Raw genomic sequence first — 27,695 nt, forward strand, 5'->3', positions numbered from 1 at the left:
CTAAATTTTAGCTCTTCAACTTCAAATCTTATTAGAAAGCTCAAAGAAGAAAGAAAAATATGGTGGCAAATAGGAACAATAGCTTGAACAGCATGAACTAGAAAGAATAAAAGAGATAACATCATAAATATGAATAGAAATGCCTTATAGATGCAACAGCGGAAAAGGCATCAGGATATCCTAGATGCTCATAAAATTCCATATACATCATTTTCTTCTCATCAGCAATACAAAAGATGAAAAACAGACAGGATGAGTGGAGGAAATAAAGAAGAATATGAGGTTAACCCAGTGAAATCAAGATCAGTCATCCATAGATTTTCTAGTTGAATTCAAGTAGGATTTAACTATTATTCCACATTTAGTATAACATTTGTTTTATGGTAACTCTAAACTGCCCTCAAGAAGTTTCTAGAATTCAAGGTATTCTATGTTTTAAAAGCGCAAGAGGCATTTTGTGCCTAAGGCACAAGGTGAGGCAAACTTTTTTTAAAAAATAAAATGCAAAAGATGTTCAAAGAATTTGCAAAAGAAAATAAAAAAATGTTAAAATATTATTAATTAAGAATCCATATTTAAATTTTAAACTAAATGTTTTCAAAAATCTATTAGCTCAAATTAAAATGCACAAACATAATATATAAGACATATTCAAAGTGAAATGTAAAAATAAATTGAACATAACATCTAAAGCATATTTAAGCACTAAACAAGTCAAGCATGTGAAACTTTCAATCTCTTCATTTCTTTCCCAATCACATTACTCTAATTCTACAAGCTGGTTTGTACCAAGTCCCTTGAGGCAAGCCCAAAAAGTCCATGCTAAGGTCTTAAATTCTTGTTACATACTTAAAAGAATTAGATTTATGACTTAGCTATGGTTCCTTATCTTTTAAAAATTGTCTTTTATTAGGAAGAATGAATGAACAACAGTAGCAAATAGGGGGTCTCGGAGCACTGGGCAAATTATCAGACATCACTCTAACAAGAGCTGTTTGCTACATGCCCCTGAAGTATTCTTCCCAATCTGTTGTGAATAGGATCAGACATCACTCCAACTTCGAGCACACTGAACTAGCCTTCATATTAGCAACATTACTAGATCTCTTACAAGGTTGGAGCTTGGCTGAACTAAATAGAAAGGGGAGAAAAATATCAGAGATCAAATCAGATATGATCACTTGGAAGATTTGGAAGGAAAGAAATGCTTGGACTTGGAGGGGTGAAATTAAATTTTGAAGGCAATGCTTTAGGGAATCCAGGTGAGGCAGGAATTGGAGGTGTGATAAGGGAGATGGATGGAAACAACCGTTGGGCTTTTGGTGGTCCCATAGGAACGGGTAGACTCTACAAAGGCTGAGGTGATGACAGCTCTCACTAGGATTAGGATTGCCAGAGACTTGGGTCTCTCGAACCTAACTATTGATAGTGATTCAACAAACACAATTAAGTGGCTAGGAGGAAGGGCTAAAGGTCCCTGGAGACTGACTCATTATATGTCCGAAGAAAGAAAAATTCTTGTTAACTTGAATGCAAGTCTGGTTTGGATCCCTACAGAACTGAATGTGTTTGCTGATGGTTTAGCTAAACCCGGGATCCACAGGGAGTCTCTGTTTAGTAACAGAAACCTTCCTTTGTAGTTTTTGCATGCTTCTATTCTCCATTGTACATTTTCTTATGTACACTTCTTTTTGATTGAAATCTTCATTACCTTTTCTCAGGTTAAAAAAAAAAAAAAAAGAAATGCTTGGACTTTTTTATCAAATGTAGCCCTCTGAGGAGGAGGTGGAGAATTGAGTCTTTAATCTTTACCACTATTTTTCTTGGCTGTCAATTGATTGAAATCTTTGTTACCTTTTCTCAGGAAAAAAAAAAGGAAAAGAAATGCTTGGACTTTTTTATCAAATGTTGCCCTCTGAGGAGGAGGTGGAGAATTGAGCCTTTAATCTTTACCACTATTTAATGTTGGCTGTCAATTGTTAAAGAGTTCAAGGGAGTGTTCTTCTCCAGTTTTCTGACTATAGTATCATTTTCAGTGATGACTTCATACTGATATACAGTCTCAAGGTACAGAATCTTGTGTATAAGGAGCTATACTTTGTGATACCATGATTTTCTTTCAAAATGAAACATCTCCCTACATTTATCATATGTGTGTGTGCATAAATGCATGTACATTAGTACTAGACTAAATGAAATTTGCATTCACTAATGGATGCCTTTGAGAAAGTTGCTTAAGTCTCTCAGGCTTGATGCTTTTTTTTTTCTCTTTTTTTTTTTTTTTTGAGAGAGAGAGAGAGAGAAGATAAAATGTATTGTACTAGTATCCAAAAAAACAGAGAAGAGGGTGGCTCAGCATCTGTACAGTTGATATCTTCTCAGATTTACTTAACAAAAAGGAAGCAGAAGTCTCAAAAAAAATCCTGGGGCCTAGAATAGATGCATAAGAGGAGATCTGAAAACTGCTGTGGATCAAGGTTCCAGAGGAGATCTTTGCTATAGTGTCCCTAAATTTTTTGGGGGGCTGAACTGATTTTCTTGGCCCAATTATAACTAGTTGTGAGTCTCCTTCAATTTCCAATTCCCTAATTTCAAGTTGCACTGTGATTCTCAATCCTTGTAACAGAACCAATATTTCAGCCTAAACCGAGTCTCCAATGCCAATTGGTCCAGAATACAAGGCCACCTCTCCTTGGTTGTTTCTCAATCCCTAAAAATTTCATCAAGCTGAATGGAAAATGTTATAAAAATTCTTCTGTTTCTCCGCATCCAAACCACCCAAAAATCAGCCCCATGAGTTAGTTGCCAGAGCACCTTTCCTTTAGCCTGCCAACCTGCCAGCTTTGAAGAGTCTCCAAAATTGATGTGGGGAATGCCTAACCAATGTTGACACACTAAGAATGCTTATCAAAACCTTGTAGCTTGTGGGATAGTGCACAAAAATGGTGATCAGTTGCCTCCAGATTACTGTTACAGAAAATACAGCTTGTAGAAGGGAGGGCTATGCCTCGGCTGGAAAGCTTGTCCCTGGTAAGGCACTTACCCAAGGCAGCTGCTCAGGTTAAGGGGACATGGTGCAACCAAACCAGATTAGGAAAGCCTCATGCTCAATGTAATTTTGAAATCGCCTCCCTTGCTTTCCTCACAAAATCTCACTACAGTAAAGTGTCTACAAGGATTCTTTTCCCTGTAAAAAGAACACTTTTCCTTGTGAAGTTCTACAAGGATATTTATTGTTTTTTAAATTTAAACATATGGCTTCAAGAACAATGTACAATTCCATATAGATATATCTGGCTTCAAGCTGACAGTTAAACATATGCCGGAGTCATAAGAAAATAAAAATAAGCAAGGCAATGAAGAATATAAACAGTACAATTTTTCCATAAGAAACTTAGAAAAAATTTTGCAATTAATACAGTGAAATAGAGAAGAAAATTGTGATACAATCTCACCAATGCATCTGCTTCCATTCCCGCCACTCCAGTAAGTGAGCCACAAAGCACTCCACCATCACCATGCAAGCAGCGAAAAACCTTTCCCCCTTCACGGATGCTAATCTCTGCAGAATCAAGGTTACCATCCATGGACAACACAACTAAAATATATCTACGAGCTAATTCTGGCCAAGTTAGTACATTAATTGGAAGCATATCAATCTTAGTTTTTTTCATCAGAACTGAGCTATCGGTATCTTTCTTTCTTCCCCGCCTTGGTTTTGATTCTCCAGCATCAAAACTTGGATCTATAAGTGCTGCAACTCTGGACTGTAGCTCACCAACTAGCACTTTCAGCAGAGCACTATGAGCCTTTGTCAAAGCAACACCTGTGCATCTATTATAAGTTCGAGATGCCAGCCTAGCTTGGGCTGCTTCCTTCATTGATTCAGTTTCCATTTTAATGAATGCATGTGCATTTTCCCCAGGAACCATGCAATCAGGTTTAGTACTTGGGGATAAGGTATTTCCACTTGTATGTAAACTTAGATCTCTAGTTTCCTGAGTTTCCTTTTCTAACTTTTCAAGAAAATTTGAGTTGTCGAACCATGGATTTATAAGTTCTTCCTCAAGTTCATGGAATGACAATGGTTCCCTTAGACCCAGAATATCATAGAATCGCCACAGTAACTCGTATACCTGAACAAATAGAAACAGAAAAATATAAGTAGCAATAACATAAGTAACACACATACCTAAGTTGACTTGAACCTTTTTCCACTACTTACATTTGTGTCCTAATTACTCTATATATACAATTCCCCGAGGTATACACATTCCCTAACTAGATTTTACAATGAATATTAGGTATGCCCCTGAATTTGCTCCACTTTCTTCTAAACTTTCCCAAATCTCATCTAGAACAGCATGATTTCTCCAAGGCAGTGTCTTTTTAAACAAAATCTCCTTAAATAAAAGGGGGGAAATGAGATCTCTGCAAACATGAATACATGGTGGGAAGGGTGTGGTGATTGATACAAAAATGAAAAAAATGAGTCAAGTGTTGTCAACAATCAGAGTGTATTCAGTTATAACACAGTCTTCAATAAGTATCATGATTATATCATGGATATTCATTACCCACTTTGGTAAGTTATTATTTGCATTTTGCAAAAATCCTTTCAATCTTATTTTTATTATTGAATTTATCCACAATGTAATGAAATAAATAGCAGTGTTTATCGGTGGTTAGAGATTAACAAATTTGGACACTCTGTTAATAGATTTGTTAGAGCAATTATAGGAATTTCAACCTACATTAATAAATATATTAGATTAAAAAATTATCATTTCCTGTATCTTTTTACTAGTTATGGATTTGAATGTAATGAGTCAGAAACAAGAATAATAAAGATTAGTACAAAAGATACAGAAACTGAGTAATACAATGACCTCCCAAAAAGTGAAAACATTGTCAGACACATTGCTACCCCCTCAAGTTGTAACTGCAGGCCCCAGTCTAAGAGCACAATTTGTAATTTCATGGGTATGTTTCTCAGTAAGTGTCTGCTAACTCCTTTTCTTGATAGAACATCAGAAACATCATTTGCTTAACTAAGAACCCAGCTGAAAGAAGCTATTGCCTCCAAAACTGGTTCTCAGCAGATTATTCCTCATCCAGCCCACAGTTGTGTGCCACCTTCCACCACTAAGTTTTCATCGCAAGGATCTCTCCAGCTTTAGTCCTCTTTCCTTTTTATTGTAAAAATGCCATTTATAGCCCATTAATTTTTTGATAAATAGTAAAAATGATTGCATTAATGCGAGAAGCCCTCAAACATGTACTACAAGTATACTTGTATATATACACAAAATATAAACATTCAGCTCCTGTACATAGAAATCAAAATATAAGATATGACCAATGATCAGTAAAATGACTAGCTCGGAATTCCCTCAAAAAACCTTGAAAGACCAACCCATCTTTTCAGAGTATATTCCATCTTGCTAATGACCACTTCCAATGGAACAGATTTGGCCTAAAAAAATCTACAATTCTGCACCTTCCACACTATCTAGCATATAGAAAAGGGAATACACTTCCAATAAGAACTTTCCTTTGGTTGAAAATAGACCCATTCTCCAAGAAGATAACAGCTCAGTTAATGAGTGATGAAAGACCCATTGGACCTGAAATACCCTAAAAAAGTGGCACCAGATCTGGTAGGTAAAGGGGTAGTGAAGTAACAAGTGGTGAATGGACTACAAAGCCAAACTACATAGACAACACATAGCACCCACGTCCATACCTCGCCTTAGTCCATTAATTAATGAGCTTGTTCTTCATTTCATTCTTAAACATAAGTAGAAACTACTAAAATATTAAAGAATAGAAGTCCAACTGTTGAAAGCTTATTAAGTATTTTAGTCGATTAGCTAATGCTTATACCAAACATAAACAATAAATAAATAGCTAAAAAAAGCATGTAACAACTAATGACTTAAAAAAATCAATATTATTCTTATAATGATAACTACAGGATGACAAAGTCAGTAATGAGTAAAAGACAATATTAATTGCTAAATTGTCAAAATGTAACTTGGATTTCATATTAATTAATTATAATGTGAACATAATTAAAATGGAAACTAATGATATAACTAATTTATAGCAATTAACTAAATTATACGATAAACATTAACCTTAAGTAATGTATTTCCTTAGCGTTTCCCAACCAAAAAAAAGGAAAAAAAAGAAAATTTTCTGGCTCCCCTGCTTGCATAATGACTAAAAGTATTGCAGGATACCCCGCTATAATGGCAATGATATTACATACCTGAAGAACATCACCAATGAGCTCTGCCGGAAGCCTAGAGCTCAAAAGTTTGCCACGAGGATGGTGATGATCCATACCAGAGTCAACCATACCTTGCTTCCTGGGTCTTTTGTATTGTCTAAATAACCCATCTAAGCCTTCTTCAAAACCTTGCACGTGGCCCTTCCTTTTAGCCAGAAGACAACCACTACCAACCGTTAGAGGTGTTGACAAGTAATTCCTTTTATCCAGAAATTCATACTGTGAGCATGCATGAACTCCAGGAAGCTTTTCAATGATTTCCTGCACAAATTCCATATCTAGTCCAAATCTGTCCTGGTTCAACCATTTTGACAGTGATCTCCATGAAGTCTCAAACTCATTTTCATTCTGAATTACAGATGGGATGTCAACAGGACCCAACAAGCTGCAAAATTTTTCCAATGGACCAAGATTATATCTACTTTTTGAATCCTCAACATCTAAATGTGATGAGCAGACTCCATCTAAATCATGATTACAGAAAAAATAAAGCCTGCCTTTTTTATTGTAGATTTCATGGCAAGCATCAATGAGAGTCTGAGAAACCATCCCCCACACAGAAGAAGATGATCTTCCTTCTACCACAAACTGACCAATTTCATCCCTCAGCTGTAAATGCTTGGAGAAGAGTCTTTCAGACTTTTCTAAAAGGCAAGTGGATTGTGATGGCAAACCATTTAGTGTTTGAAAATCACAAGATTCACTTGAGGTATCTCCAAAGTATGGAAAAAAGGCATATTCCCCAGGTGCACGAGGGTCAGAGAGAATCAATTGAATGTTATCATCATCACAATCCATACCAAAAGTTGCAGAAGTATCATTTTCTATTTTCTCTTTAGCATCAGATCTGCCAAGACTTGGGCTCAAGAGGATTGTTGACCCATTAGGGATGGTTGATGTAGAGCATGGACATCTTCGAACCCTAAAAATAGGTCCAAAGGTACCACCATCCAACACATCGCACATGAAAATAGACCCAGTAATCTTGTCGTGCCAACAGGAGCTATAACCTACAGGCCAAATCTGGCTAGTGTCATGATATGAAGGTCGGGCATCAATATCACCCAAAGAAAGAACAAAGAAATCTTCATACTGAACTGGAAGTCCATCCTGGAACTGTAAGGAGTGTCAACAATCAAGCACAAAGAAAAAGATTAAAAAACTTATGTAACAAACTACTGAACTAGAATATAATCAGAAAAATTATTGTAACAGCAGAAAATAAGATAGAACAAAGAAAATCTAAACATTAAATAATCATTTATAATTTACTTACTCTAGGTTGTTGGGACCTGTTGCTACAATCACCCTCTGCCTCAGGTTCTGTAATTCTCATATTACTCCCCAAGTCGCATGCTGAAATTTTCACAACCTCATATTCTGATGAGGGCTCCCTACCACAGCCATTTCTTGAAGGTTCTTGGTTTTCTGTGAAACTATTCAATCCTGAAAGTCTTGCTAACTCCTTTTTTCTGCGCAAATTCAATCCTTTCGGCACTGAAGCAAAGCCATCACTTCTATCCTCAACTTCCATAGAGCTAATATTTGATACCAATCCAAGATGACAGGCAACATCTAACATTGACTCAAACTTCTTTCCATCCGGAGCACAATAAACTGCAAAGGCATCACATTTGCCCATACATTGTTTAAATTCAACATGCCAACCCTCCTCAAGTACACCTTTCTTATGTAAAATAAACTCTCTTAGAGACTGCAGAAACATCTCTCTTATATTCTGAGATGGTAATCTAAGGGTTACATTATTATAACTCCAAAGCTTTCCTTTAAGTTTGGAGCTCAAGTCTGTCTCCTCAGAACTTCTAGGAGTACTTAATCCATGGTGTGTTACCTCTTTAGAACTTGAGTTCACTGTGCCAGTCATCATGCCAGATTCCTTTGGTAAATCAAATCCATTGCTTGCATGCCATAAGTTGGAATATGTTGCTAGGGCACTAGATGGGATGCCAGTGAGAGAATTTTCAACCTGTATGTGCATTCTACAAGCCACAAGAAAAAAGTTAAACAACAACCATTCTGGCTACATGCACATCAAGTAACAGAATCACCATATCAACCAAAAAGGGGAACACAATATCACAACACAAACAATTGAATCATGCACACACTGGTGGTGCCATGCTTCCCCAAGGAAAAGTATGTGCAGCACCTTGAAGATCTTACACAAAATGGAAGAAAACCAAGAAAGACAACACAAGAAGGATAGGAAGAAAGAGGTTAACTGAGTTACTACAAGAAGAGAAAGAGGACTCCTAAAAGCACAAACTTCAAGGGTTGCAAAGAAAACATTTTTGTCAGACAGAGAAGAAAACATTCAAAACATCATTCTTTACCGACTCCCAACAAGAGAAAATGTAACTTTATATCAAGACAAGAAACCCTGACTGTACTATCTAGTAAAACAACCTAATAAAAATATAAAATATCTTTCACTCATTCAGTAACAACATTCCATTTTGAATCCTTCCACTGTTGAGCTGGCTGTACTGGGCTTCAATTCTAGGGCATGGGTAATGGGCCTATAAGAAACCCACTAGAGTTTGGGGCCATAAATAGTACAGAGGCACTGTCGGTACATGCTTATGGCCCAATCCTCACACACTATTCCACAGCTTCAAAACTTCTCTCATCACCCACATTACACCCTTCAGTGCAGTCTTCTCCATAAGCTTCAAACCTCACTGTCCTCGGCCACGAGTTAGTTGTACGCTCCCATAACATTTAGTTGGCTGGACTTGGATATGCTCCATTTTAGAGGCTAGTAGTTTGGGTTTCAAGCACATGGGAAAGATGAATTTGGCTTTTACAGCAAAATGATTTTAGTGCTTTCCAAAGCCTAGCAATGCTAGGAAGGTGTAGTATTCTTAAAAGGAAAAGATGAGAACTCTAGAGATAACCCGGGCCCTTCAAGTGTAGGGGAGTATTCAGAGATGAAAATGGAAGAATTGTGGCTATGCTTTTGGGGCCAATAGGAGTGGGGGACTCATTGAGAGGGCGGAAGTGATGGTCTTGCTCCAAGGTGTAAGATATGCCAAACAATTGGGGCTGCACCTAGTTGAGATAGAGGGAGACTCTATATTGTTAATTGATTGGTTGCAATCAGGTAAGTTGAGAGCCTGGATTTAATAGACAGCCCATAAGGGAATTCCTCAATATAACAAGGGAGATTGGTGCTTGCTTCAAATGGACAAGGAGATCAGCTAATAACTTAGCTGATACGTTGGCTAAACAAGGGACTGTGAGAGAGAGTATGTTCTGGGCAGTTTTGTAATAAAGATTACTGGGGAATCAACACCTCTTTAGGGTTGACAGTTGTACTTAATTTTGGATTAATGAAGTTACCATTTCAATAATAAAAGAAAGAAAGAAAAAAGAAAAAGAAAAGAGTGGCTTTTGCATTGCCTTACTTCAGTCCAAGTATGTATTGTGCACTTGAAAGGTTAAGAATCGATGTTTTAAAAGTGATTGGCACTAGAAAAGAACAAGGAACTTCTACTGCCCAAGGCAAGGCACACACCTGGACAAAGCAAGGCGGAAATTTTTGGAAAAAAAATAAAAAATAATACATAAAAGATGAAAACCCTTAATTTTATATAAATGTTTTAAAATTTATTGGCTCAAATCAAAATACATAAGCATAACATATAAAATAAATTTGAAGTGAAAGTGAAAGCAAACAAACGTGGATCATGACAAGGTGTTTCAAGCACTTGACTATTTAAGCATGTGAAACTGTAAACATGTTTGTCTATCTCCTAATTGCATAACTTCAAGTAGTTAGTGTGATGTCAGACATCTTGCATTTCTAATCCTAAGACGTTGGGGCCTTTACAGAGGTGGAGGGTTGATGGGCCCAAACAAGTCCATGTGGAGTTTTGGAGGCAGCACCCCCCCCCTCCATTGCTTGACAGCTCGTAGATACTTTCTATAACTTTGTGCCACAATCTTACATTTTCCTTGGGGAACCTCCAAAACCATTTGCTTAACAAAGCCATATTTTTCACTCTTACATTTCCAATTCCCAAACCTCCTTCTACCTTCAGCTTAACCACTTTCTCCCATCTTAGCAAGTGTGCTTTCTTACTCTCTCCCAATTCCCATAGAAAGTCCCTCATGATTTTTTCAATTTTCCTCACCACTCCTTGGGGCATCCTAAACATAGACAGGTAGTGCAATGAGAGGTTGGCAGTTGCACATTGCTGGCTCTCGAGATCAATTTACTAAGGACCTCCACAACTAGAGTGAAAAGGAAAGGCAAGAGTAGATCCCCTTGTCCTAAACCTCAATGCCCTCAAAAAAATCAACCACCAATCCATTTGCAATTACAAAATAATGATTGGTTATCTGGTTTGCAAGCAACCTCTAATCCATTTACACCAATGTACCCCAAATCCACACCTCCTCATAATGTTAATCAAGAACTCCCAATCTACCAAGTCATAGGCCTTCTCCAAGTCCATTTTTATTGCAACTCCCCTTTTCCTTGATCTCTTTTGGGACTCCATGCACTCAGAAGCAATTAGGATTTGGTCATTTATTTGTCTATCTTGAATGAAAGCCCCTTGATATTGGGAGATAATTGAAGGGAGCACCTTAGCAATTATTTTGTAGCGACTAGTGACTAGGCTTATAGGTCTGAATTCTTCTGGATGATTGGCACCAATCTTCTTTGGGATCAAGGCTAAAAGGTAGAATTCATTCCCGAGCTGATTACCCCCTTCTATGGAATTCTCTAAAAAGTAAAAACTTTGATCAAATCTGCCTTGATAATATCCCAACAATCTTAATAAAACGCCATTGTAAATCCATCGGACCTCAAAGCTTTGGATCTATCCATTGAGAAAACTGCTTCCTTGATTTCATCCTCATCAAACCTTCTTTCTAGAAACTCCACTTGATTGTCTCCCGAAACCTCCCAATCAAGACCATCAACATTCCATCTATCATTAAGTGGCCTTCTATAGATTGATTTAAAGTGTTCCACAAAGGCCTTTGCAATTTCATCTTGATCAGACTCATCAGAGATCTCAGACCCCCTACCGACTACCACTAAAGAGGTGATTAGACTCTTTCTTCTCCTGCCATTAGCAATGGCATGGAAAATTCTTGTATTATCATAAACAAAAAAGGAATTATAATTTCTATCCTTAAACAATGTGTTCCCAGCAAGCCAAGAAAACATTTTCCCAAAATTTTCTGAAACACTATGTCTGTAGAGGTACTTTTATTCTTGAATACTCTTGCATTTCTCTCCTGTCAAATGCACCAAAAAATTGCTGCAGAAGCAATGTTCCATGCCAATTTTCCCCTCTTAGTGAGACCTTCAACTCTCCAGCTCTTACAAAGTCCACCACTGATTCTAGGCAACAGCTTTCTACCTCAAATAAATTCCCAATTTTAGACCATAGCTCAGAAGAAAATCTGCAAATTAGCAGCAGATGGTTTACTGATTCATTTTGCTCTTCACATAGAACACAGTTGGTGGAATCCAGCAGCATATACTTTCTTACCAAATTGTCCCCAGTTAGAGTTCTATCCAAATCCAAAAATAGTTGATTTTTTTATGCTTCTTTTATGGAAATTTTGCTATCTGATCCCATCCACAACAGTTATGTGGCAGAACTCTACCTAATACTTAAAATCAACATACAGATCCTCTTTTGAGAGACACGAGAACATGACAGTGGGACTCAGCTGAATTTTCACAGCTCAATCATTTGAATAGGCTAAATAATGAAGATCGAAGCACCTTTTCTTGCAAAAAGGTTTGGCATTCTGGAGCTTCCCCAAAAGTGGCTCTCATGGTATGGTTGACTGACTTGGGAAAATATCTCACTGCAGTAAACAATCTAAACAGGACAGGAGATGTGCAGGTTTATCAAAGATTATATTTTCTGTCCATATATGGAGGATACCTCCACTAAATTTATTCTCACTGCAGTGGTGCTTCTGGGAGACCCTTGAACAATTATTTCAGAGCTGGTATATAAAGGGCCTTAATAAAAAAAGGAAGAATAGTAACTTTCTCAATTTATTCTGTTAGTATTTAGGTGCTGTGACTTGAAAGAAACTAATGCATTTTTTGGCTCTAAATACCTTTCGCATACTATAGTAGAGTATATACTGCTGCATCTTCAGTCCTTTTGTACAGATACTCATTGTTCACAGGGGTTGATGTACAGGTTATAAGTTCACTTGTATAGAAATATTTTTTTATTAATAACCTAAATAACCAATCCAGTAACTTCTAGGCGTTTCTGGAAACCAATATCTTGTTCACCATTGCCCAATCGACCCTTAAATTAAATTTGATGCTACCATCAATACTTAACTTTCTCAAAAAGAGAGAGAGAGAGAGCGAGAGAGAGAGAGAGAGAGAGATCTTGGTGATGTAATTTGTTTATCCTAGAAGCCAACATATGATATCTAAATTGCATAAAGAAACAAAGTCAATAAATCATTTGATGGAACCACCACTAGAAGATTTACATGAGCAACAACCCACCCCAAAAATAAATGAAAAAAAAAAAGAAAGAGAGAGAGAGAGAGAAGGGGAAGAAGGCCTAGTAATCAAGTTGAGAAGAAATTTGTCTTTGCCTTCAAGTTTTTCAATTATTAGGTTAGTATAAGCAGTGCAACTCTCTTAGTTAAGAGTAATATAATATACTACATGTGAAAATGAATAATTCCTAACTCGTTCTCATTGTAGAATTGGCTGAGCTTTTCAGAGGGAAAGATGCATTTAAGATATCAGACTGTTAGAAGAAAAAAGGCATAGAATAGAACAAACAAATGGAGATATTTCCCCCTTCCTATGAGAGGAGAACCACCAAATTCATGATAGTCTATCATATTCCTAGCTGCCAATTATCTAAATGGAACTCAGAAAAGGCATGAACCTAAACATCATATGAGCGATGACAGTAACAATCCTAGAGTTGAAACTATCGAACTAAAAAAATTTCCGGAACCATATCAGTGCAGTTGAATCTCGGGAAGATACAAAACTATCCAAAAAGAATCTCGGGCAGATGCAGCTTATTTTTTAATTTGATAAAATATGGACATTTGGACTCAGTATGCAAATAATAGCTACTGAACCCAACGACAGGCAAGCTTCCAAGCATACATAACTTGAATGAGTTATTTTGAACGATACAGAAATAAGATGAGCCTTTCAATGCGATAAGCAATCAAGGTTTACAGGCCGCAAAATGCAAACAATCTAAGAGTTCGAAAAGAAGCTCCACCCGGCGATTATAAGAGTTCTCTTTCGAAATTTCGAGTGCTAAAAACAGCTAATGCAATTAGAAATATATGTACAAGGAATTGGGATAAAGATGAAGTTTTTCTTTTCTTTTTTTTCGTTTTCCTTCAGAGAGACAACTACTTTTTCAGCTCCTCTTCCCTCACCAACTTAGAGGCTAAAACATTAAAGAAATGAAAGAAAAACACAAACAGAAGGAAAAACGGAAGAGTCCCAAACCTTGAATTCTGTAATTCCTCGCTTCCCTCAGCATCCCCATCACTCGGCGGAGAAGCATTGATGTCAAGAAGCCTAACACCACTCCGCTTCGTCCCCGTACAAACTGCTCCCAAAGGCCACCTCTTACTCCCCACTCCATTGTTGTGACAGTCAGCACACCGCCAGTCTTCAAGCATAATGGCCTGGCGACCCCGCATGCCGGCGCAGTTCAGGTGAAAACCGCGCTCGCAGCCGTCGCAGACCACGACGCTGTTTCTGACCTCCGAGCGACCACATGCACTGCACGCCGACCCACGGGCTTCACCAGGCAACTCGGCCAGGTTCCGACTAGCCGGCGAGGGGGTATCAATGAAAGCCCGAACGACGGCGCAAGCGTCCTGGAAAGACGAGGGGATCTCATTGAGATCGATACTAAAGAGCACCGGACGGATCTCTGGCTTCGCGTCGCTGGTGCTGCTGCTGGAATCCTTGAACTCCATTAAAGAAGGGGCTTCGATTTCAACTTCGACGGTACCCCATGCATTCTTCGTGGCATTTTATTTTTGAAATTTCGATTTCTTTCCACGTAGCTCTGGGAAATGCGGAGGAGATTATAGATTCGAAGGTTGAGATTAAGGAAGTCAAAATTGTTTTCCGTTTCGGCTCGACCGATCGACTGAACGCAGTAGCCAAAGACGTGAGAGAAGGAGATGGAGGCAAAAACAGGGAAAGAACAGAATGTGGAAATGACCAAACAGACCCACCACCAAAGTGTTTATTAATCCAACGTAGCCAAACACGCCCTTCACCCGGCCTTATTTCTTTGCTCTGTCAATCTGTCTCGTTTCTCCAATTCTCGTCTCGTCTCTATTTTTACCATACATGGATTGTTGTGGATAGAAACGAAACGAACGAGACACTGCTTTTGAGAGCAAAAGCAAGAGTACAATGTTATTTTGGGAACCGGAATGACATAAATACCCCTCCGGGATATTGGGTTTGATTGCTTGAAACAGGAGCACGGTATGGAATCATGAGACATGATCATAAAGTGCGGTGTACGAGTCTACTACAACTACAAGAGCTTCTGTTGTGTGCACAGAAGCGGGACTCGGGACAGAATCACAGGGCACGTGCCGTCAATCCAGCTAATGGGCCGAGGGTCTATTATGATGACTACACGTTGGGTCTCCAACGAGAGCCGTCTTGGCTGCGTCTCTGGCTTCGTTGTGAGTCTGGTCTCCGCCAACATCTGCTTCACTGCACGGAAGTGCACGGAAGAGTTATTAACAAAGAAGGGAGGAGGGAAAGTTCGCTACCATCGAGACGGAGTCCATAACGAGACCTTTTTATCTTGATCGAGCCAGCGCCAGTGCAAGAACAGCAGAACAAGATTATCGTACTTCTCTGTTATGGAATTTTAGTAGTTGTTTGGCATCGTGCTCGTAACATTGCACATTTTTCTATAAAAATGGTACTGGATATATAGAGTCGATTATTTTTTGTTTGAAATCGGTCTTGTTTTATATGCGTTTTTTGATAAAACATTTATTTGGTACCATTGCCGGCAGCAACAAAAAGTTTTCGAGGTATTTTGTAGTGTAGCACACCACACCTTATGGCAGAGACCAATTCATGCCACATCACAGTTCATAATTGTTCTAAACTGTGAACAAACTATATGGACTGGACCAGTTCACACCTACAGTTGCACTCTATGGGTCGACGATTTCCGTTCTAGCCACCAATTTCCGAGTCGATGGTCCAACAAACAAACGGCCCGTTCTAACAAACAAATTTAAAAAAAATAAAATTAAAAAAATGGTTAAAAACCATTGAACGGTTTGACCACCCGGATCAACGGGTTGTTGACTTTTTCAACAGTTTTTGGCCAACAACTGGGTTTGGGTAAAACGGAACCGCTTGACTGAACAATTCCGGGCCAAACGTTCCAACCATCCATGTCAATAGCAGTTCGAAAACCTTGATCTACATAGTTAATCATAAATATCTAATTTTTGCATTTTATATGATAAATATATTGAAAAATGCATCTACTAATTAATACTAATCAATCATTATTAATTTTTATAAAAACAATAGTAAAATAATTAAAATATTAAATATTTAAAAATATTATTTTATAAAAAAAAACACTAGAATTTTAAAATTAAGTAAAATAATTAATATTTTATTGACCACAAATATTAAAATGTGAAACAAACAATAGGGTTTCAACCTTTTTTAGGGAGAGTGTGAAGCATTTGATCAAAATTATAGTGTGGACGGGACCAGTCCACTATATAGCATGGACCGGTCCCGTCCACAGCCAACCGAATGGGTGTTATCCCATGGACGGGATCATTGGCAGTAACACCATTTTCCCAAAAACATTGATTTGGTATTGCTACATACCACACTTTCTCGATTCCAATGCATGGTCTAGAGCAACGTTTTTTCTTAGAAAAAAAATAATTGTACCAAACAAAAAATGTGTTGTTTGAAGCAACGTTTCTTTGATGTGGCGCCTACATGGCACAATTTTCTCAAAAAATGGCATTGATGCCAAACATCACCTTAACAAACGGAACTTATCGTATACAAGTGACACAACTTTTTGTGTTAACTTTTGCACCTATATAAATATGCATATGGATCGGTTGTCTAGATCCTAGTGGAATCCAGCTTTTCCCTAACATTGGGTGGGATCAAATCAGGGGAACAAGGTTTAGCTAAACGCTTTAGCTGTTAAGCGGGCTGTGGAACTAATGATAAAGTTCCACGCCAGTATTAAATACAAGGGGCCCGCATCTTTTTTACAGTGGGGCCCATGAATTTAATATTGGCTTAGAGCCTCATCATTGATTCCACATCCCTTTGAACAGCTAAAACATTCAGCTAATCTAAATTCAAATTAAGGTGATCATGGGCCAGTCGAGCTTTGCACCTATGACGAGGGCTATGACATAGGCCTCAGCCTAGCCAAGCCCAAGTTTTGGGCCTAAGACATAAGCTGAGTTAGGTCTGGCTTGGTTTCGAGTTTGTAGGGGTGGCAAATGGGTAGGTTGGATTGGGTTGGGTGAGGGTTGAGTACCAACCCACCCATATTTATGGGTCTTAGTGGGTCACAACCCACCTTGACCCTGACCCACCCATATGACCTTTTAACCTAATGAAAAGATTATGAAATTACAAATATTTTAGTCAAATAAAATGCAAATATTAAGAAAATTAAGAAAAACAAAAATAATAAAACACACAAATTGACATAAATTTGCAAAGAAGCAATGATTGTAGAAAAAATACAAATCGATAAAAAATTCAAGAAAAATAAACATGGAAGAAATAAATTTAAAAAAATTTCATATTTCAACCAATAAAATAAATAAATTGATAAACATCCAAAATAATTATATATTTCAAAATTTAAACTCAAAATTGTTTTTCATAAAAAAAAAAACTTTGTAAAAAATAAAAATTTGATAAAAAATATCAATTGTGCGAACAAGCTTCATCATTTGTATTGCAAAACTCATTCTACTTCAACTCAACTTCCATCAACAATGGCACTTCAATTTATCGTTGCCACTGTTTGCGGTGGTGCTACAACCAGCAAAGCCCAAATCCCATCTTTCCCGTTCTCAAATACCAAAACCCGATTTAATTCGTCAAAGATCTGAGATATGAAGAAACTGTGGAAATAGGCTTTTGTATGGATGTGGAGGCAGATAACCTGATCTTAGCTACCATCCACTCCTATTCAAAACTCAAATTGAAGACCACACATCACCAATCGCTATTGTAAATCAGCTAATTTTTCAATTTCATATCAATCAATTTCCATATGAATCAATGCTCGGTCATGAAACCTAAATCTTTGTGCCAAACCATAGGGCCCTTTCGAGATCGAGAGAGAGAGAGTATGTTGTAGTTGTATAGATAAGAGAGAGAAAAAACGTCCTCTGTTGCATAAATGAAACTTGCTTACCTCAAGCCTTGACCGGCATAGCTCACCCTGAGGTTATCTGAAATTTTGAATCCATAGTAATTTCTATAATAGTTTGAAACCTAAGAAGCTCACCCTCACAACCAAGTGGGTACTATCGACCCAACCCACCCTGACCCTTTTACCCTTGACCCTAATGGGTCAAGAACCCACATTGACCCCTTGTTCAAATGTGTGGGTAGGGATACAAACAGATTGGATTGGATTTAAATCAGGGTATATTTGAATCGGATCCGGCATTGTTCATGTCAGATTGGATCTGATCTGATAGGACTTGATTTGAATTCAAATCCTATCAATAAGTTGGATCTTCGGATCTAATTCGATCCGACTTGTATTCTTTAGAAATTAATAAATTATTAAAAGAAATAAAAAATACTAATTTAAATAAAGTAAAAACAAAAATACAAGTATTTTTTAATTATTTTCATCACATATATACATATTTTTTATAAAAAATAAATAGTATAACAAATTTATAAAATATAATATAAAATTATATTTATAAATACTAGCAATTAAGCACACGAGTTACACGTATGATCTTTTTTTCATATTAATTACTTGAATTTTAGATATATCATAGTTAGGATAATAATTAAAAGTTAATAAAAGTAACAATATGGTTAAAAATAAACTTAAATACTTGTACTAAATATGCACCTATAGAAATTTTAAATTACAATTATTATTATTATTATTAGTAGTAGTAGTAGTAGTACTACTAAATTTTATATTCCATTTATGTCTTAAATAAAAATATAGTACTACTAAATTTTATATTCCATTTATGTCTTAAATATTTATATTTTATTTTAATAATTGTTTTTATTTAATATGATGATTATATAACATTAGAAATGTTCTAAAATGTCATTGACAAAACTCGGTACTTTTTTTATCTTTTGTGTTCTATCTTTTTTAAAATATTTATTATTCAATTATGGCATCATGAATTTCTTTGGAAAGTTGGATCATTGACCCACCATTTAAATAAGAAAAGACATTTGCTTTCAGACCAATTTTAAATTATATATTTCATCTACATTATATACATAATTTGTACTTATCACACTTACTTTTTGTTTGACATAATTAATATGTTTTTTTTTTGTATATTCTTTTGATTACTTTTACTTTTTATTATTTTCAAATATTTGTTACTTAACTATTATATCATCAACTAATCCATTTGACTCAAACCACTAACCCACGACCCAAAAAGAAAAATAGTTTGATATTAAATTTTGTATTATATTTCCATTATTGATAAAATTATCTTATGTATAATAATTATTTGCGTTCAATATAATGAATGTATAATATTATATATGTACCCAATATTTTATTTTTATAAATATTGATGATGTGCGATCCGGTCGATCCTAGCTGCTAGTCCTATATTTTTATACATATAGATTTGGCCAATGGGTCGGGCCAAATCTCCCTCCATCAAATATATAACATTATATCTTAGGGTAAAATAGAAAAACCTCCCCTGAAGTTTCTGATAATCATAAAATCCTCCCCTATAGTTTCATTTTAGCAAAAACCTCCTCTCTATTTTTGACAAAATCAACAAATACCTCTTTTCCGTCAATGACCAATACCGAAAACATTCAAGAGATGACCATTTTTTTCAAAATACCTATTTTACCTTTTCTCAAACACTGTTCACCTTCTTCCTCACACGCACAGCGGCAGAATGGCGGTGCCCCCCTCCAACGTCCCCTCTTCTTTAATTTCCCTATGATTCTCTCTCTCTCTCTTTCTCTCTCTCTCTCTCCCCCCCCCCAACAATGGCAGAATAGCAGTGCATTGTTCATCTTTTGTGTGTCCTCTTGTTTATTAATGTTTCTATCTCTATTGATGAAACTATCTTTACCTTTCATCTCCCCATATCTCGTTGACTTGCAAGATTGGAATGACCATAGCAGCATCAAGAATCTGAGCAATCGCAGCGGTATCAACTATCAGATTCCTTTGCTTATTCATCCCACCAAAAACCACAACCAGCATATACTTTATCCGGTCCTTCACGATCTCTTCATTCGACCTCTGATACTCATCGCTGAAATCTAAGCATGGTCGATAACCCTATCCATTTGGCTGCTTCCAAAACTTTGTTTCCTCATCGTCCTCTTCATGGCGAGTGTCCCCAGCATTTGATCCTATAACCATCTGTGTAATCGAGCCCTTCCTCGAGATTAGCGTCTGTGGCTGACCAATGAAGCATGGGTTGGGCAAGAAAAGCAATAGTGGGTTGAGATTAAAGCCCAACCTCAACATTCCGATGAAAGCAAAGAGAATGTTGAGGTTGGGCGTCCCAATCTAGGTGCTACTCTGGTCATTCCAATCTTGCAAAGATAAACAGTGATTCTTTGCAGAAATAAGTAGGGCAAAGAATCGAAAGATGAAACTATAAAACAGACACATTTATAGAAATCCCCTTTTACCAATGATTTTTTAAGGAACGTTGTTGTAGCTTATGTTCTGTTCTATTTTTCTTGATTTAAACCAGATAAACTAAAGAAGAAGAAGAAGAAAGGGAGAGCAAGAGGGTACACAAGGATGAATAGTACATCGCCATTTTGCAGTTGTTGGGGAGAGAGAGAGAATCAGAGGAAAATTAAAGAAGATGGAAGGTCGGAGGGGGGAGTGCACCGCCATTCGTGTGTGAGGAAGAAGATGAACAGCGTTCGAGAAAGGGTAAAATAGGTATTTTGAAAAAATGGTCATCTCTTTAATGTTTTCCATCTTAATCATTGACGGAAGGAAGGTATTTGTTGACTTCGTCAAAAATAGGGGGGAGGTTTTTGCTAAAATGAAACTATAGGGGAGGTTTTTATGATTGCCAAAAACTTCGGGGGAAGATTTTGTATTTTACCCTATATCTTATGTATAATATTTATTTTTGTGATTCTTTGTATTTTATATATTTTTTTTAATTTTATTATTTAACTATGCCATCATTTCATTTGTAGGTTGATTTTAATTTTGGCATTCCATTTTCATTTACAAAAATACTTCATACATTTCATACTTATTTTTGTTTAGTATTCTAAATATACAATATTAATGACATGTCCGATTCTTTTTATTTTTATTTTTCTGTATTATATTTTTTATTTGTTTTAGTTTTTTTTTTTTTTTTTCTAATTATAGAATTATTTATTAATGAATTTGACCCTAAATAGTTTAATTGTTTACCCACCATCGAGAGGAAAGAAAATGGTTTTGTTTTCAAATAATTTTTCATATTATTTATTTTTATTATTATTAAAATTATTGTTATTGATTTAATTAGTATAATTTAATGATGATGAAAATACATCTTAAATATAGAATTGAATAAGAGAATATACCTTAGATATGAGATTTAATGAGAGATAATAGGAAAATAGTTTTACTTCCAATTGGTTTTAAATTTTACATTTCATTTTCATCATCAATAAAATCATTTCTTATTTATCACCAATGTTTTCAACTTGTTGTTGACATGGCCTATTGATCTGTTCGAACCGTTACTTAACCTTGATTCTAGGTATGGTTTTGTTGAAACTCCCCTTTTTGGTTAAAAACAATATAACTTGGGTAGTTCAACCATTGGCCCATTCGACCCAATAACTAAGTTGTAGGTTGCGCATTTAATTACGTGCAAACTTTTGGAAACCATAACTCTGTAGTCCGATGTCCCAATTATGTTGAGTAATTTTTCAAGATCTATACGTCCCAAGGGCATTATGTGCCTTGCCTTGCTATTTTCGTGAAAACCCCTTTTTGGCCCCAAATTACAATTTTTTATATTTTTTAAAATAAAAATTTAAAACGAAATTAAAAAGCATAAATAAATGTATATGTAATATATATGTAAAGCATAATTATATTATTTATTGATAAAACATGTATTTTTACACACACATAGTATTGACGCAGAGCGGTCTGACTCATTTGACCTTGGTAGTCGAATTAGTGGCTTGTAACCCAATGGCAAAAGCGGGTCGGCCTCTAGGTAGGTTTTAAAAAAATAGTGTTTTCATCTAGGTAGGTTTAAAAAAAAAAACATGGGTTGGCCCATTTGACTCAAATGGTTTGATTTCTTGCCATCACCTAGATGAAAACACTATTTTTTCAAGGTAAATTTTAAAAGTATGCTTTTATGCTATTGAAATTATTAATTTATTATGTATGTATTTAATTACATAATTTAATGATGAGAAGAAACAAAGATGCTTTAAATATATGATTCAATGAAGGTGAATGCAAATTAATACCTTAAATGTTGGATTTAATGAGAGATAATTGAATGCATTGAATATCTTAAAATTAACTATTTTCAACTCATTTGATATCAATAACTAATTACTCTATTTGCCCTCGTTTTTATCAATAAATTTAAACATATAGGGGTAAATTTTGTCATCACAAAATTTCACAAATATTCTTGAGGCTTTTTGTACTTTTTGAAGTAGTATAGATATAATATATATCAGATCGGATAGGGGTGATCTGAATCTAATCCAATTTTATGATCGAATCCTATTATCCGATCCGAATATATGATAAGAGATTATCCAAATTCGACCAAATAAGATTACATTGGATCATGATCTGATCCGTTTGCACCCCTATGTGTGGGTCATGTGGGTTGGGTCGAGATTGCCAATCCTACCTATATGTATAAAATATTAAATATATCATTTTATATATTCATATTAAATTTATGATGTTGGGAAAGACATCATATCAGAAAGGCTTTGGATCGATCACAACAATTTGTGAATTTTGATGAAAATCCACATGATTGGTTATAGTTTTATAATATGATTGATTGGTTTTAACTTTTTCCGATATCATGTCTTTTAAGGATCATAGTCGACCCCTATAAATTATTATATTATTATAAGTGTCATTTTATAATAATTCTATATAAAATAGAAAATATAATATAAAGTAACATATAAGAGAGAGAGAGAGAGAGTAGATAGTTTCCTTGGTTTCAGTGAAGGTCATTATCATCATCATCCATTCCTTACCCCAACTATATGGGGTAAGCTACATGAATCCTGATTCACCATTCCATTTTAGTTAATACATATCCATTATTAAATTTATTAGTGTTTGAATGAATCATTTCTTACTACTTATACCTAAGTCCTTGTTTCTCTACCTGGCCCTAGCCATTTTAAACGTTTTTTTTTTAACTTGTAACAAATCATTTTTTCTAATTAGTGTTGTTGGTGGTATTTTATGCATGTGACTGAATCATTTTAGTCTAATTTCTCTCATTTCACAAATTATCGAAACAACTCCTAGGCTCCTATGAATGACTTCATTTATCATCATATCCTTTTTAGTTTTTCACTCATCCATGGTAGCATTCACATTTATGTCATACTCATTCATTTTATGTAAAAGTTAAATCTAAATAATATATCATATATGGGTTAATATTTACTTGCACACATACACAACACATGTTATTGCACTAGTGAATGTGAGAGGGTTTGGGCCTGATGTTGGCCTCAGCCCAATCTTATCTTAAACACAACACCTAGGTCCAAGTTTGAAATTTATGGACTACGTTGAAAATGATCAAAAAACCTATACAAGATTGTACAGACTTCCCTACCGTTTTATTTCACAACAACCACAAGCTTAGTGCACAGATGATTTCAACAATAAAATATTTGAAAGTATAACAATAGACCCAACATCAATTTCGACCACTAAGGAACTTGCAGCCTCCTCAACAATTCATTGCAAAAAACAAAGCTCACAAGTCTTTAACTTTAACCACTTATATAAAAACAATAGTACATCATCGTATTTACCAAATGTATAATATAAATCTCCTTAAAATCCATGACATAACAGCTAGTCCATTTTCGATTCAATTGGTTTGTAGCCTGCATGGAATTGGTTGGGCCACGATATTAGAATCAAGGTGGGATGAGCCACTTATGTTGTATCGTTGTTAATTGATGAGATGACAATGCCTTGAGACTCATTAAATCAACCCACGATATAAAATAGGGAATATATAATCTAGTTAAAACCCGTTTGGTTGTAGCTTAATTGGTTTGATCATGCAATTGAAATATTAGTGGGGGATAGGTAGGGGAGCTCACGTAACCAAACTGACTTGGTCGGTTTTTTAATAATTCAAACCGAAACTAAATCGATGACCGGTGGACCGGTTAATTGCAGTTCAGTTTATTTATTTATTTATTTATCTATTTTGTGTAATAACCTTCCACTCAAAAAAAAAAAGAAAAAAGAAAAAACCTTCCCCCATCAAAACCAATTTACATATTAAAATAAATTGATTTAAATTTATACACTTTTTTCATTTTTATTTTATTGAATGTTCTAATAAGTTATAGACTTATAGTTTATGTAATTTGTTCAATTCCTCTAATCTAAAAACGTGAATATTAGCTGTATGTACAAAGGACAGTCACCCTTGATTCTTGTACAACTCTCACTAGATGTTTGGCATAAAAATGAATGTTCTCATTTTGTAATCATTTCATAAAACTTTAATAAATAAATAGGCATTGGGGCATATTCAAGTTTTATTTATGCTAAATCATTGAAGGGTTCACTTGTAATCCAAATCAGCATGTAATCCAATCGTCTCAGCCACTTTTTCTACATGAATTCCTGCATTGAATTTGAACTATATTAGATGAACTAATGAAGATAAAAGGACTGTCAAAATGAGGAACTTGTCTGCAGAGTATTGGGACACCAGCTATATCTTTTATTAGCTACAGTGCTTGTAGAGTCTTGGCCTCTTGGGGCAGATATCGATGATTTGCAACTTTGCATCAAGAGCAAGTGAGAGTCTGAATTATAAAAACTTGCTTGCAAATTTAGGCCATGTTTGGTTCACTACTATGGGCTTCATTCTCTTAGGGGTGTTCTTTTTTCAGATTTTGAGAGGGGGGAAAGTTGGTCAATGGGATTTTGGTTCCCATTGATCAAGAATCCCATGTTCTTTTTTTCAGATTTATGTGGAGACCAGGGATAATTTAATTTCTTGGGTATATGGGCAAATAACTTTTCCACCTAGAGGGAAAGTTGTCAAAACTTGAATTGGACAAAAATGCCCCCTTTAATAATGGATTTTTATGGATAAAATGGTCATTACCTTATTTACATGAGAAATAAAAGAACATGGGTAAATTCACTTGCCCGGGTAAGTGCTTCTCAAGTACTACATTTACCTGGGTAAATAATCTACTGAAAAGCGAACGGGGTTACAAAATGACTGCCAAGGAACACATTCTTTTTAGAATGAAAAATCAAGTCCATAACACAAAATTTGAATAGCCTGTAGCATGAAAAATAATCATGCCCCATCTTGCTCATTTCATTATTTTAGGAAACTCTACCTACAAAATTGTTGTCGTAGATGTTTACTTTTGCAAAAGCATTTTTACAAAAGTACATTCACAAAAACATTTTTATAAGAGTACTTTTACATGAAAACACTTATATAAAAGCACTTTTATGAGAGTGCTTTTATAACAACACTTTTATGAAATCACTAAAGCCTTTTTTGAAAGTACTTTTATAAAAGCACTTTTATGGAAGTACTTTTACAAAAGCCACTTTTAGAAAGTAGTTTTATAAAAGCACTTTTACAAAATTAATCGTATCAAAGCACTTCTATGGAACTACTTTTAAGAAAATACTTTTATGAAAACACTTTTATAAATGAACTTTTACAAAAGTACTTTTATGAAAGTGCTTTTAAGAAAGTACTTTTGTAAAAGTACTTTCGTGTAAGTAATTTTATGAAAGCACATTTACGAAAGCACTTTTATAAAAGCATTTTTATGAAAGTACATCTATGCCAACTGGTAAACATTGATTGTTGGAGACCTAGGTTGGATGCTTGTGAATACCGGCACAATTTTTTTTTTTTAAGAATGAAAATGAGCAACATAGGACATTTGTTAGTCTAAAAATAATTCATTTATAGGAAAAAATTGTTTGGTTCATAGCAATGTTTTATCATTTTGCCTATTTTTTACTCATTCTTGTCCGTTTTAGAATTTCATCTTGGGTAAAAATGAGAATTGAACCAATATAAATGAGAATGAAAGAATTAGAAAATTTTCACATTCATCAAATAGAGATACCAATTACAAAATTACATAAAAATTGATAGAGTAAACTACATACTTAGGTTAGTTTTTTGACATGTTCTTGGAGATAAAAATGAACAAACACACTAATATTTATGAAAAAAAAAAGATACAAAATTTACTAAAACAAGCTGAAATGAAAATACAACAAACAACTATTAATCAACATTCATCTGGTAGCAATAAAAAAAAAAAAGAAAAAATACACTATAAATGAACAAATACACTAATATTTGTGCTAAAAAAAACTAAAACAAGCTGAAATGAAAACATAACAAACTAAACGATTAATCAACATTCACTTAGTAAAAATCCAAAAAAACACTATAAATGAACAAACACGCTATTATTTATGCAAAATAAAGATAAAAAATACCTACAACAAACTGAAATGAAAATACAACAAACTAAACTATTAATCAACATTCATTTAGTAACAATACAAAAACAAATGAAAAATACACTATAAATGAACAAACACACCAATATTTATGAAAAAAAAAACTAAAACAAGTTGAAATGAAAATACAACAAACTAAACTATTAATCAACATTCATTCACTCATTCAGTAACAATCTAAAAAGAAAAAGAAAAAATACACCATAAATGAACAAGCTAAAATGAAAATACAAGCTGAAGTCTAATGGCCTGTATATTTACGGAAAAAAAACTATAAATAATATTTATGCAAAAAAAAAACTTAAACAAGTTAAAGCCATGAAGTCGAACTTGTACAATGAACACTGAAGTGGTGGTCGATTTGTTGGTGTCGGAACTTAAACAAACTAAAGGCATGAAGTCGAACTTGTACAAAGAGCATTGAAGTGGTGGTCGATTTGTTGGTGTTGGATTGGTTGTTGTTACTTGAACTTGAAGTGAGAGGTGGCGGAGATGATAGGTGTTGCCGAAGAGGGAATAGTTGGTGCATGGCTTTGGTGGCTTAGTGTTTACCGGCGACTGGCATTGCCGCTTGGCGGTTGGCGCAAAGTGGCGAAGGAGATGACATGAGAGAGAGAGAGAGAGAGAGAGAGAGAGAGAGAGAGAGAGAGAGAGAGAGAGAGAGAGAGAGAGAGAGAGAGAGAGAGAGAGAGAGAGAGAGAGAGAGAAACAATTCTCAACTATGGGCCTTCTAGCGTGGCTGTAATAGAGAAGGGAGGGGAAGAGGCCGTTTGAGGACGTATGTCAACCAACACCGACATCAAATGACGGAAGATGACAACCGACGCCGGATGAAAACAAGGGGAACTGGGGAGGAAGATGAACAAGAGGAAAGCAAAGGTTTTAGTTTTGGTATTAACCTTTAGGTATCGAAGAAGGGGAAAGGGGGGAAACTCAAAAAGTCAAATGAAGGTGGGTTTATTTCGATTTTAAAAAGTAAAAAGTAAAAATATAATATATAATACATAATATATAATATATATTACTATATATATCTATACTACTTTAAAAAGCACAAATGGTCTCAAAAATATTCCTAGAATTTTCTAAGGACAAAATTGATCCCTCTATATTTAAATTTATTGATAAAAAATGAGGGCAAATAGGGTAATCAGTTATTGATATTAAATGAGTTGAAAAATGGGTAATTTTAAGATAATCAATGCATTTAATTCTCTCTCATTAAATCTCAATATTTAAGGAATTAACTTGCATTCATCTTCATTGAATCATATATTTAAGGCATTTTTGTTTCTTATCATCATTAAATTCTATTAATTAGATCCATACATAATAAATTAATAATTTCA

At 35.2% G+C, this 27,695-nt stretch overlaps 1 protein-coding gene across 2 annotated transcripts in view; it reads right to left on the reverse strand.

Moving 5' to 3' along the window:
* Positions 1–14,671, reverse strand: part of LOC148853944 (methyl-CpG-binding domain-containing protein 9-like) — a 38,092-nt gene extending 23,421 nt beyond the window's left edge. The window contains exons 1-4 of one of the 2 annotated variants that reach the window (XM_088941454.1): positions 13,803–14,671; positions 7,572–8,295; positions 6,275–7,411; positions 3,456–4,136 (exon numbers count right to left, since the gene is read on the reverse strand). In XM_088941454.1, the coding sequence (XP_088797580.1) occupies positions 3,456–4,136; positions 6,275–7,411; positions 7,572–8,295; positions 13,803–14,281 (3,021 nt within the window). In that variant the 5' untranslated portion in view covers positions 14,282–14,671. Of the gene's footprint in view, positions 1–3,455; positions 4,137–6,274; positions 7,412–7,571; positions 8,296–13,802 lie in introns of those variants that run through there. The other variant, XM_088941455.1, reaches the window with a different exon arrangement.
* Between the last annotated feature and the right edge of the window lie 13,024 nt (positions 14,672–27,695).

Source organism: Nelumbo lutea, chromosome 4, assembly GCF_056320005.1.
Source record: "Nelumbo lutea isolate HS-2025 chromosome 4, American lotus-T2T, whole genome shotgun sequence".
NCBI lineage: Eukaryota > Viridiplantae > Streptophyta > Magnoliopsida > Proteales > Nelumbonaceae > Nelumbo > Nelumbo lutea.